The sequence below is a fragment of the Pithys albifrons genome, chromosome 15 (genome assembly GCF_047495875.1).
Source record: "Pithys albifrons albifrons isolate INPA30051 chromosome 15, PitAlb_v1, whole genome shotgun sequence".
NCBI lineage: Eukaryota > Metazoa > Chordata > Aves > Passeriformes > Thamnophilidae > Pithys > Pithys albifrons.
Genome location: NC_092472.1, coordinates 3080373 through 3093944, shown reverse-complemented (window position 1 = coordinate 3093944; position 13572 = coordinate 3080373). Strand labels below are relative to the sequence as shown.

At 54.8% G+C, this 13572-nt stretch overlaps 1 protein-coding gene across 25 annotated transcripts in view; it reads left to right on the top strand.

Annotated features, from left to right (window-relative positions):
* The window catches only part of LOC139678766 (protocadherin gamma-A4-like), a 245389-nt gene that overhangs the window by 213739 nt on the left and 18078 nt on the right, over nucleotides 1-13572 (top strand). For 20 of the 25 annotated variants that reach the window (XM_071569866.1, XM_071569863.1, XM_071569865.1 and 17 more), the window contains exon 2: nucleotides 11574-11632. In XM_071569866.1, the coding sequence (XP_071425967.1) occupies nucleotides 11574-11632 (59 nt within the window). The other 5 variants (XM_071569883.1, XM_071569878.1, XM_071569872.1 and 2 more) reach the window with 5 other exon arrangements.

Genomic DNA, 13572 nt, shown 5'->3' with positions numbered 1-13572 from the left:
CCATCTCTGGAAGCATTTAACACCAGGTTAGATGGGGCTCTGAGCAACCTGGTCTAGTGGAAGGTGTCCAGGCCAATGGCAGGGGGTTGTAATGAGATGGTCTTTAAGGTTGCTTCCAACCCAGGCCATTCTATGATTATCTGACTGCACAAGGCTTCTGCAGGGATGTGAACTGAGCTAATGCCCTCCAGTTTGCCATCATCTTCTGGGACAGGGAAAGCAAGTAATTACTGTTTGCTCCCCTCTGGGAAGGCTGAGACCTCTGCTTTTGTCCTCAGATTGCTTGGCTGCAAAGCCGTATCTGCTGCAGAATGTCAGGATGTGTGTCTGCCAGGTGGGAGGCCCCCTTCCCAGTCTGACATCCTGACATGGTGGTGTGATCCAGTGGTGTTCTAGTGGCCTTGTTGTCTGGCTCTATGTGTTTGCAGTGATTTGGGTACTGTGAGGATTGACCCTTTCCTTGTCCCAGGGTGAGAAAGGGGTTCCAGTTGGGTGTGCATTGGGACCAATTGTGTTCTGGCTTTGAAGGACTCACCTGTCTTTGCTTTCCCACCCTCAGCCTCTCACTCCCACAGGTGGGTTGACAGGGGTGGGCAACCCTGTCTCAGTGTGAGGTCTCCTGGTTACTGGTGGTACTAGTGGCAGTGATGCCTCACTCAGAGAGGCAGTGATGGGGTGCAGGCAGCAGCCAAAGAATTAGCTGGGGAGGCAAAGTGGGGTGGCAGAAGAGCCCCTGGCACCTCAGGGCTCTCTAACAAGCACCTTTTCATCAGGCATGAAAAGTCCTTTGGCCTGCGTTCATGACAGCTGCCCTTTGTCTGTGGGCACGATGTGAAGCCACCATTGTGGCAGGGGGAGCACACAGGGAGGGTTTGTACCTCCCTTCCAGGCTGCCAGGACGTGCAGTTTCCCTGTGAACGCAAAGAGAGCTGTCGGAGCAAGTGAGTCAGGCTGGCAGAGGGGAGGCCGGGGGTGGCAGCCCTGCTGTTGCCGGCTCAGGCCCCTGCTTTCCTTACCTTCGGAGCCACTGCTGGCCGAGAGGGGATGGAGCTCTCGGCCAATTGGGCGATGCTGTGAAGCGAGGGGGGGAAATCTGCCTCTTCCCCCCCCCCCCCTCCCACCTCCGCGCTGGGGCTGTGATTCAGTTCCCCTCCCCCAGCCCACCCCCTCTGCTCGGAGGCTGACAGCCGGAGCCGCAGCCTGCCGGAGCCCCGGAGCTGTTTTCCAAGCAGTGGAAGAGAGACCCAGGGATTTTATTGCAGTTCCTCAGTGCCTGCTGTGTCCCGGGCCGGATGCGCACAGACATGGAGAGTGTCAGCCTCCAGCGACCCGCCTGGAAATGGCAAGTACTGAGTTTGTTTTTGCTCTGCAACTGGGGCTGGGTCTCCGGGCAGATCCACTACTCGGTGGTTGAGGAGTCAGAGGTGGGAACTGTAGTGGGGAACGTGGCCCGGGACCTGGGCTTGAAGGTGGAGGAGTTGCCGGGTCGCAGGCTGCGCCTGGGCTCCGAGGAGAGCTTGCGCCACTTCGCCGTGCGCCTGGACAGCGGCACGCTGGTGGTGAGCCAGCGGCTGGACCGGGAGCGTCTGTGCGGAGCAGCTGCCAGCTGCGTGCTGTCGGTGCAGGTGGTGACAGAGAACCCCCTGCAGCTCTTCCGCCTGGAAGTGGAGATCCTGGATCTGAATGACAACTCCCCGAGCTTCCCCACCGCTCACCGCACCCTGCGCATCGCCGAGTCTGCCACAGTGGCTGCGCACTTCCCCCTGGAGAGTGCTCAGGACCCCGATGTGGGCACTAATGCTGTGAGCTCCTACAGGCTGAGCCCCAACTCCCACTTCTCCCTGGACGTCAAGCAGCAGCCGGATGGCAAACTCTTCCCGGAGCTGGTGCTGGAGCGCACCCTGGACCGGGAAGAGCAGCCAGAACTGCAGCTGGTGCTGACGGCCGTGGATGGGGGAAACCCAGCCCGCTCAGGCACAGCACAGATAACAGTCCTGGTCCTGGATGTCAATGACAATGCGCCCACCTGTGACCGCACCACATACAAGGTGCGAGTCCCGGAAAACACACCTATGGGGGCCGTGCTTCTCCGGGTCAATGCGTCTGACCCTGATGAGGGTCCCAATGGGGAGATTCAGTATTCCTTTGGAGTTCACACCTCTGACTCAGTGCGGAGGCTCTTCTCTCTGGATCCCCATAGTGGTGAGGTTCGGGTGAGTGGGGCTCTGGACTTTGAGGAATCCCCTTTCTATGAGATCTATGTGCGAGTCCATGATGGAGGGGTCCCAGAGATGGAGGGCAATTGTGTACTGCAGGTGCAAGTGGAGGATGCCAATGACAACACCCCAGAGGTGCTGCTCACCTCCCTGCTGAATCCAGTGCCAGAAGACACCCCACCACAGACGGTTGTGGGGCTCTTCAATGTCCGGGACCGAGACTCAGGGGCCAATGGGGATGTGAGCTTGGAGATCTCCCCTGATGTGCCTTTTGCCATCAGGTCCCTTCAGAACCACTTTTCCCTGGTCACCTGGGAGAGCTTGGACCGAGAGTCTACCCCACAGTACTTAGTGGAGCTGATTGCCCGAGATGGTGGGTCTCCTGTCCTCACCACAACACTCACGCTGCTCCTCAATATATCTGATGTGAATGACAACCCCCCACGCTTCTCGCAGCCCTCCTACGATGCCTTTCTCGCGGAGAACAACCCGCCTGGCTCCCTGCTGTGCACTGTCTCTGCCTCAGACCCTGACGATGGGGATAATTCCCGTCTTGTTTACTCCATAGAGAGTGGCGAAGTGCAGGGCACCCCTATCTCTTCCTTCATCCACATCAACCCTGACAATGGCAACCTCTATGCTCAGCGCACCTTTGACTTTGAGCTGCTGCAGGTTCTGCCAGTCTCTGTGGCCGTGCGGGACTCAGGGTCACCCCCACTCCATGCCAATGTTACTGTTTACATATTTGTGCTGGACCAGAATGACCACCCCCCTACCATCCTGCACCCTGCCAGTGACAGCGATGTCTCAGCACCCCAGAGGGTCCCACTGTCTGCCCCACCGGGCTCCCTGGTCACCAAAGTGACAGCAGTGGATGCAGATTCTGGGTATAATGCCTGGCTCTCATACCGACTGCTGCCACAGTCCACGGACCCCTCCTTGTTCCACATGTCTCTGCATACCGGGGAGGTGCGGACGGCACGTGCCCTCCAGGACACTGACATGGCAGTGCAGAAGCTCGTTGTTCAGGTGACGGACAATGGTGACCCACCACTCTCCACCACTGCCACCATCACTGTGGCCCTGGAGGAGGCAGTCCTGGAGGAGAACTACAAGCCTCTGGATTTCCTAGCTAGTGCTAAGGAGAAGCCGGACCTGACCCTCTACCTGATCATCGCTCTGGCAGCCGTTAGCACGGTGGCACTGGCCACAGTCACCGTACTGGCCGCCAGGTGCCTCCGGCGCAGGGGCCGTGGCCCCGTCTCACCCTACTGCTGCTGCTGGCTCAGCGAGTCGCCCTCCCGGGACTTCTTCAATCACTCCAGCCCCAAGCTCCAGCTCAGCTCCGACGGCACCCTTAAGTACATGGAGGTCACCTTGCGACCCACCGACTCCCAGTCCCAGTGCTACAGCACCTGCTTCGCCCCGGGCTCTGAGCAGAGCGACTTCACCTTCCTACGGCCTTGCCCACCCTCCGCCACGTTACCGAGGGAAACCGGGGTTTTCCTCTCGGCTGCCGGTACGCTGCGGGACCGCGGCCAGGTGAGCGCCGCGGGGCGGGGGGCGGTGGTGCCCGGGCGGCCCCGACGGCGCGTCCCCGGCGGGGGCGCGGCGGGCGCGGACCCGCCGCGCAGGTTCGCGCGGCGCGGCAACTGCTCGCGGGCCGTGATTGGCGCCCGTGTTGCTGTCCTGGGAAAGCAGAGTGGCGATTGGAGGAACGGCGCGGCGCCCGCAGCCAATGGCGGGGCGGCTGCGCGGAGCCCCGGCGCTCTCCCCCCGCCCCGTCGAGCCGCGTCCGCCCCAAACAATGAATGGGAGCGGCGAGCGCTGAGCGCGGCCCCCGGCGCGGAGGGCATCGCTGCCCGGCCGGCCACCCGGCAAGGATGCCGAGGGCAGGGCAGGCGGGCCGGTCCCTGGGGCTGCCGCGTGTCTTCTCCTTCTGTTTGTTCTTGCACAGCTCCTCTGCTCAGATCCGGTACAGCATCCCGGAGGAGCTCACCCGGGGTGCCTTTGTGGGCAATATCGCGAAGGACCTGGGCACCGATGTGACGAAATTGGCGGCAGCTAATCTGCAGGTACTGTCCGATTCGGATTCCCAGTACTTCTCTGTCAACGTGAACACTGGTGTTATAATGGTCAGCGAGCGGATAGACCGGGAGCAGCTCTGTGGGCAGAACCCACGCTGCTTCCTCCACTTGAAACTTGCCATTGAGAACCCAGTGGAGTTTTATCGTATTGAGGTGGAGATCCTGGATATCAATGACAACCCCCCGGAGTTCCCCAGTGATGAGGTTTCCTTGCGCATCTACGAGCTGGCATCTCTGGGTGCCCGCTTCCCCATCCAGCCTGCCCAGGACCCCGATGTGGGCACCAACACCTTGCAGACCTATCACCTGAGTGCCAATGACAACTTCAACCTCAACGTGAAGGCGCGCACTGATGGTGGGAAGTTCCCTGAGCTGGTGTTGGAGAGGGCCCTGGACCGGGAATTCAGAGCTTTCCATCACTTGGTCCTGACTGCTGAAGATGGGGGCTCTCCCCCACAGTCCAGCAAGATACGCATCACTATTCAGGTCCTGGATGCCAATGACAACCACCCTGTCTTTGACAGACCATCATATGGAGCACGCTTGGTGGAGAACTCGCCACTGGGCACCCTCGTGGTGAAGTTAAATGCCACTGATGTGGACGAAGGACCTAATGGAGACATCCGCTACTCCCTCAGCAGCCACAACTCAGCTGCCTTACGCCAGATCTTTGCCATTGATGAGCAGACTGGGGAGATTCGTGTCCAGGGCAACCTGGACTTTGAGGAGGCAACAGTGTATGAGATCGAAGTGGAGGCCAAGGACATGGGGTCACCCACAATGGAGGAGCACTGCAGCGTGGTGGTGGAAGTCACTGATGTGAATGACAACGCACCCGAGGTCATTCTTACCTCCTTCTCCAGTTCCCTGAGTGAGGATGCACTGCCGGGCACAGTGGTGGCTGTGATACACGTCAGAGACAGGGACTCTGGTGAGCAGGGCAAGGTCTTGTGTCACGTGTCTCCAGATCTTCCCTTTCAGCTGCGTAAGGACTACGAGCACCAGTACTCGCTGCTAACCAGCACCCATTTGGACCGGGAGCATGTTGCCTACTACAATATCACTGTCTCTGCCTCGGACCTGGGCAATCCCCCACTCTCCCGCCACACCGTCTTGCCAATCACCCTGATAGATGTCAATGACAACGCACCCCAGTTTGAGCAAGCATCCTATGAAGTGCTGGTGGCAGAAAACAATCCAGTGGGCAGCGTGCTGGTTACAGTCTCTGCTGCTGACCCTGACTCAGAGCAGAATTCCCGCCTCTCCTATTCCATCCTGAGAGCTGGTGGGACAGATCCAGGCCTGGATCCTACTCGCTACCTCTCCATACATCCCACGAATGGGCAGGTCACTGCCAAATTCCCTTTTGATTATGAGCAAACCACCTATCTCCAGTTCCATGTGGAGGTCTCTGATGGTGGCTCCCCAGCCCTGAGGAACAGAACACTGGTTCATGTTTTTATAGTGGACCAGAACGACAATGCCCCACGGGTGCATTTCCCCAGGGCTGGGGAGGACTCTGCTGCTCAGTTCCGAATTTCCCCCTCCATCATTCCTCCTGCTCTCATCACCAAGGTGGTGGCAATAGATGCAGACTCGGGGCGCAATGCCTGGCTATCCTACCACCTCGTGGAAGCCACAGACCTGGGACTTTTCAGCGTGGCCCTGCGTTCCGGGGAGGTCCGGATCACACGGGCTCTGCAGGAGACGGACGCCTCTGCGCATGAACTGCTGGTGGTGGTCCGGGACGCCGGGGAGCCCCCACTCTCCACAGCTGTCACACTGGTGGTGCTGGTGGAGGAGAAGGGTCCAGAGGCCCTGCAGGGTTCCGAGGCTCGGGCTGCTGACGGTGGGGGATTGCCCACTATTACGCTTTACCTGATTGTATCCCTAGTGCTCATCTCCACCGTCTCGCTGGTGGGACTGGCAGCGCTGGGCGTACGGTGCCTCCGGCGGGGCTCTGCACCTGCCAACCAGGGCTGCTGCGTGGAGAGCGTGAACACGCTTCAGCCCCCTCCCAGCCACATTTTTGGGCACTTGCACTATGAGCCTAAGCAAGGGGACACGGTGATGGGCGTGCAGGTGACAGCAACAGCTCCCCCAGCCCCGCGTTACCGCTCCTGCTTTTCGCCAGTCTCGGATATCAGCGAGTTCATGTTTGTGAAACCCTCCGCGGATCCGCCCCCCGGGTACAGCGAGGTGAGCTCGGGAGTGTGGTCTTCAGCCTGACCGCAGCCTCAGTGGATGCGGGACTCGGCACCGAAACGGCTCGGGATGCGGCACTCCAAGCCGGCTTTGGGGAGGGGGTGCCGCCAGTGCCCGCTGCCAGCAGCCGGGCAGGGCTGAGCGGGGTTCCCGCTGCCGGGAGTCCCCGGCGCCCTCCCGGCTGTGCGGGGGCGGAGTAGTGGTGGAGGGGGAAGGGCGGGGGGGGCTACGCCGTGCGTATTTTGGGGAAGGCGGTGAGAAGGAGAAAGGGAGGAGGAGGGAGAGAAAAAGGAGGAGGAGGAGGAGGAGGGGGCTGTGGAGAGACGTAAAACTGTCACTCGGTCCATCCCCTCCGCTCGCCGACTTTGTGTGTCTTTGCGTACCGAGAAGCGGTTCAGCCGGCCGGGCTGCGCTCGCCCTCCCCCGCCCCCTCCATCCTTCCCTGTCCGGCTCCGGCGGCTTCGGCGGCGGCTTCCTCCCTGCACAACCCGCTCGGACCCCTCCGGGGCGCGGGGGTTCCGGCTGCCGGGGCCGGCAGCGGGGGCGGGGAGGCGGGGGAGGCTGCGCGGAGCCGCCGCCGCTTCGCTCCGAGTTGCTCCATTCGCACACCCGGCACGGGATGCTCGCGGGACGGGGTTTGCCATGGCAGCTCCCGCTGCTGCTGGTAACTCTCTCCTGCTTGCCGGCTCCCAGCTGCGCCCAGCTCCACTACTCCGTGCCCGAGGATCGAGAGCCGGGCTTCTCTGTGGGCGACCTGGCCAAGGACCTAGGGGTGGAGGTACGGAGTCTGGCTGCCCGCAACCTACGCCTGGTGAGCGAGGGTGGGCAGCGGCACTTCCAGGTGGACCTGGCAGCAGGTGTGCTGCTCCTCGACAGCAGGCTGGACCGGGAGGCACTGTGTGGGCAGAGCCCCACGTGCTCCCTGCACCTCCAACTCGTCATGGAGAATCCCCTCCAGCTCCACCGTGTTGAGGTGGATGTCCTCGACGTGAATGACAACGCGCCCCAGTTTCCCAAGCCAGAGGTGGTGTTGGAGATCACTGAGGTGGCCAACGCTGGGACTCGGCTACCCTTGGAGGTAGCAGAAGACCCGGACATGGGCTCCAACTCCATCTCCACCTACGAGCTCAGCCCCAGCAAGCATTTTGCCCTGAGCATCAATGTGAGAGGAGATGGTATTAAAATGCCTGAGATTGTACTTGAAAAAGCACTGGATAGAGAGAAAGTGCCTGTTCATCATCTAACACTGACAGCCCTGGATGGAGGGAATCCTGTGAAATCTGGCACTGCCAAGGTTACCATCCATGTCCTGGATGCAAATGACAACCCTCCTGTCTGTGACCCACCCATATCCAAGGTACATCTGGAGGAGAATGTGCCAGTGGGCACTCTGGTCACCAAGCTGAATGTCACGGACCTGGATGAAGGTCCCAACGGGGATGTGGAATATTCATTCAAAACCAGCAATAAGGCACCTGGTAAATTCACCAGGCTGTTCTCCTTAGATCCTCGGACAGGGGAAATCAGAACCAAAGCCCCTCTGGATTATGAGGAATCCAGTGCTTTTGAGATTGCAGTTCGAGCCAGGGACAAGGGATCCCCAGCCATGGAAGGCCACTGTCACCTGCGAGTGGAATTAATTGATATCAATGACAACAGCCCAGAGATTGTGCTGACTTCTGTCTCCAGCCCAGTGCAGGAGGACGCAACCCCAGGCACTGTGATTGCCCTCATTGGTGTGAAGGACAGCGATTCTGGTGACAATGGGCAGGTCCGTCTCCAGATAGCGAAAGAGCTCCCTTTTAAACTGGTGTCATCTTTTAAAGAGCATTTCTCACTGGTCACAAATGGTCCCCTTGACCGGGAGAAGGCCAGTGGATACAACATCACGGTGAGGGCTGTGGATTCAGGGTCCCCCCAGAGGGCCACACAAAAAACTTTTTACCTCCGTATTGCTGACGTGAATGATAATGCACCAAATTTCTCCACCCCTTTTGATACAGCTCACATTCAGGAGAATTCCCTTCCTGGAACTTCTGTCTTTTCAGTGTCAGCATCTGACCCTGATGAGGGTAGTAATGCCAAGCTGTCTTACTCCATCCTGGATAATGGAATGCAGGATGTACCCATCTCAACCTACTTTCGCATAGACCAGGACAATGGCACCATCTACAGTGTGCGATCTTTGGATTATGAGCAGGACAAGGTGTTCCAGGTGCCTGTGGAGGTGAAGGATGCTGGGTCTCCTGCGCTGAGTAGCACTGCTGTGGTCCATGTGTTTGTCCTGGATGAGAACGACAATGCTCCCAACATTGTCTACCCGTCTGTCCCCAAGGGCTCTGCCTTCCACCAGGCCATCCCGGCCTTGGCAGAACCTGGCTATCTGGTCACCAAAATTGTAGCAGTTGATGCTGATAGTGGCCATAATGCCTGGCTGTCCTACCAGCTGCAGGAGGCTGCTGAGCCTTTGCCTTTTCAAGTGGAGCGCCGCTCCGGAGAGATAAGGCTTGCACAGACTCTCAGGGAGTCAGAAGATTCCCACAGGCTGGTGGTTGAAGTGAGGGACAATGGCACACCATCCCTCTCAGCCTCCGTGGTAATAGTCATTTCTCCAGAGGAAAGCAGCGTGCAGGACTTCTCCAAGTCCTTGGACCTCCCCCAGTCTTCTCCCAAGGATACCAACCTAACACTTTACCTCATCATCTCCTTGGTGTCTATTTCCCTTGTGTCCTGTTTGATGTTTGCTCTGGTGGCTGCCCGGTGTCTTAAAGCTGGCAATGCCAGCTGGACTTTCGTGGGTTGCTGCCGAGGGACTGGCCGCAAGCCCGCCTCCCATTTCCGAGGGCAGATGAAGCCAGATGGCTTCATCAAGTACCTGGACGTGGGAGGAGCAGGTTTGACCTCCCAGGCACAGAATTACACCTCTTGTTTCTCACCCATGTCTGACCAGAGTGATTTCCTCTTTGTAAAGCCTTTCAGCCATTCTAGCACTGCGGAGACTGTGGCTGCATATGAGCAGGTGACCAGCACCTTAGCAAGTCCCTGCGATGGGGTAAGAGATGGGTGCTTCATACTGTCCTCTCTACTAAGTGCAACAGCCTGTAATATCCAGGCCAGCTGGCTGTTCTCTGTGTGTCCTTCGTCCTAAAGAAGTGGCCTCAGGGAATGTGTGTCACCATCACCTGCTGGGAGGCGGCAGGTGAAAGTTTTGGATGGGCTTGGTTTTGCTGGGGGAAGGGACGTGAACAGCACGAGAGAATCAAAGATGGTGTGTTTGTAGCAGTGGAGAGTTTCCCTATGGCTCCGTTCCTACTTGTTTCTGTTTAAATAGATCCTTAGCACGGTCAGGAACTTGTTTTTTTGGGTTCAACTCCTTGATTCCATTTAACCCCTTTATTCTGCATGGCATATGAACCATGACAGGGGAGATGTTGTCTGGAAGCAAAGACTGTTGGTGTTCCTTTTGCTCAGTTTTAGAGGTGCATTGTAGAAATTTCTCATTCCTTAACCTCCAAGTATTATTAATTACCGACTGTGCCCTGGCAGGGGATCATTTTTCAGCTGATCATTTTGAGCAAGGGGCTGAATTCACTATTCAGCACTGAACTCCTGGAATGTCAGTAGTGTCATTACTCACGAAGATCCTGGTGACCTTATGTGCCCTTGGGCTTGCAGGGGCTGAGGCAGAGGCAAGCTTTGAAAACTTGAGCCACCTGTACTTAGATGTCTAAATATAGATGTAGGTGACAGTGTTTAGCTGTAGCTTTTATAGCTTCGAGATATAAAAAGTAACACGATTTTGTGTCACAAATGCCTGCCCTAAATTTGAAAATGGTAATTACAACAGAAATTCAAAATATAGATTGGGAAGGGCTTATTGAGTGCAGGATTGTGTGTCAGCGTGTGCAAAAATGCGTATCTGAAATCTGGAGGGCAAGTATTTAAACAGCTTCATTTGCATGTGGCTTGGGGACCAGTGGGGCATCTGTTTCTGGGGAGTAATTTATTCTAATATCTTCTTTCATGAGGATCATCAAAGCTGCAGAGAAATTAATAAAAGCACATCTCCTAAATAAAAATCTAGGTCAGCTCTACCCAGTCTTCACTTTTCTTTAGTAATTGCATATACAAGCAGAATAATCCTATAAAATTGATGTTCCACTGAATGGACTATGAGCAGCTCATTCCTAAAATAGCTGAGAGAAGTGTTGTCCTTTCCAGGTAGTATGTGATCACTCTGGAGTTCATTAAGATGATTATGATTTTCGGAAGTGTGTGTCTTCCAGACAGAAAACAGTTCTGCTATTTAGTGTTTTCCACAAAGGCGTAATTCAAACAGGAATAAACAAGCCTGCTCCATATCCTTCCTTATTTACAAAATGTTCATTGTCTGATGGTAAAATAACACAGGCAGAAAGTGATACGGGGGCTTATTAATGAGGTTACAAAGTGTGCTGCTGTGTCTGAAGGTTATTGTGTCTCCTAAACAAATAATGCTTTTTCCTCTTGCTGTCAGAAGTTCATTCTTTTCTCTGTGGACAGAAAAATATTGTCATGCTCCAAGGCCACAGCATCTAGGAAAACTCATTCAAATACAATGTATGAAAACAAGATCCCAGGCAGGCATTTTTAAGGACAGAAGAAGGAGAAATTGGGAAGGTCTGTTACCATTTTACCTTAGAGCATTAAAAGCATCTTTTCCGGTATCAATTAACTCTACCACTGGCTCCCTCCTTCCTCTTCCAAGCTCATTACTGTGGTACCACTGCTCCTGCTGAATTGATGCCCTTATCAGTTTATTTCATGCTTCATTTCTTTCACAGCCTGGTTTCCTGAGCTGCTTTGGAAGATTATTCTCTGAACAGTTTTTGTCATGCTTTTTAGTATTCATGCTGGCTCAGAAATACTCAAGAAAGAGGGAGGGGGAGCCTTCTCTTTGTTCTAATTGATTTGCTTCACTTGGAAAGAACATGCTGATATTCCAGACTGAAATAATCCAGGATCAGTCCGCTTTCATTTTAAAAAGAAAGAATGGAGGTATTAAAACTCTTCTTTTTCTTTGCAGCAAGCTCAGCCTAACACAGACTGGCGCTTCTCTCAGACTCAGAGACCTGGAACAAGTGGGTAAGTGCCTCCTTCTTCATTTTTGTGTGGGGTGAAGGTTTCCTTCCTTTGTGTGCCACTTTCAGTGCTGGAAAGTCCATGACTGGCAGCTCTGAGAATGGATGCTCCCTTTCCTGGATAGAGTCAGACATAGGGCTGCTCTTGTGTCAGCTGTGTTTGGTGGGGATGTGACAGCTGTTGTTGGCAATGGTGTGTCTGAGTTTGGTGTCTAACCTCAAGGAGGACAGCCAGGAACCGGAGGGGGAAGTTGTGATATTGTTAAAGGAATGGAAAATAAGTTTCATAGAAAGGCCTCTTCTCTAAAGCACATTTTGAGCACATAAACTAGATTCTGAGTCCAAATTCTTAATTCCTCTCCCTGCACCGAGGCCACTGAAAATCAGTGGAAATCACTCCCTTTACCAGTCATGGAGCCTTGAGCTCTGTGCTGCTGAAGTGTATTCATAGAATCACAGAATGGCTCAGGTTGGAAAGGGCCACAGTGGGACTCTTGGCCCAGCCTCCCTGCTCAAGCAGGGTCATCCCAGAGCACATGGCACAGGATTGCACCCAGACAGTTCTGAAATATCTCCAGTGAGGGAGACCTCTCTGTGAGGTGTGTCTGAGGTCAGAGAGGATGAGAAGCCCCAGCAGCAGAGCAGAAACCTGCCTCCCAAGTGAGTACCCTTCTCTTGCCTCTGGTCCTACAAGGTTTGCTTGTCTTGGTCCACAGTGAGAGACCACTGACATCAAAATGTTGTTTTTTGTGTGTCCCATCTTCCCTCCTGATTCATAGGCAGGGCCAGGGATCCTCTTCAGAGGGTGAACTCTCTTTAGTACTGTGAGGATAACAAAGAACTTGAACTGGGAATCTACCTTCCTCTATGAAAACCTCAGTCAGAGGTTATTGTGTATGAGGAGACTGACTCCAGGATAATTTATATGAGAAAAGATTGTATCTTTTGGGGCACACCCAAGGTTTATACCCTCGGAGCCATCAGGAGTAAATTTGGATTGTGGGTTTCCTTGTCTGACTGAGTCTGCAAGTGTATCTCTGAGCTTTGTCATTCCTGGTGGCCACTTGGGCAGCTCCCATGTAGGTTCAAATGGTGACATGGAAGTGTTGGGTCCTGGATTTTGGTGTCAGGGCTTGCAGTTAAACATCTGCAGCAGCTGGTCATGTCTGAGTCTTTCCCTGGGTCTGGCTCAATAATTTGGCTTATCAGAAAATTAAGAGATTTCTGTAGCCAATTTGTTGAAGTGATTAAACTTTGCTATTAGACTCTTCTAGCTGATAAATCTAAAATAGAGTGAGGATTTGATGTAATTAGATAAAGCATTCATGATAGAAACCAAGCTATGGCTGGAAGAGTTTTCTCAGAGATCTGTTGAATTTCCCTTCACTGACAACATTTTAATCAAGGAAAATCTTTCTAACCATTTCCGCTCCACTTCAAATGACAATTAACAAAGCCCTGTTAATGCAGAAGTGCACCACGGCTGCTGTAATAGTTTTGTTACGAGAAGCCAGTAAATGAGCCCCATCAGAGTAAGCTCTGCTGCTCCCTCTTCCAGCATCATGCTGGAGCCTTCAAGGCACAGAGCTGATGCAGTCCAGACCTCCTTAACTCAGTGACAGGGACCTTTTCTCAGCTCATGGGACAGTGACACTCACCCCAGCTCCCAGCCTCTGCCTGGAACTCTTTACAAGCTTCATTCCCTTCCCAGTGTCTAAGTGGGAGCAGCAGCATGTGGCATGGGAAGAGAGAGGACAGGAGGAGAGGGAGAGGCAGTCTCAGATTGTTTGTGGGGAGCTGATCTATCACAACATGTTCATTCTGGTACATGTTCATTCTGTTACCCCTCTGCCCTGGATGCCTGAGAGAGCCCCTGAAACAGCTGCTCGTAAAATCACAGAATGGTTTGGGTTGGAAGGGACCTTAGAGACCATCTTGTTCCTG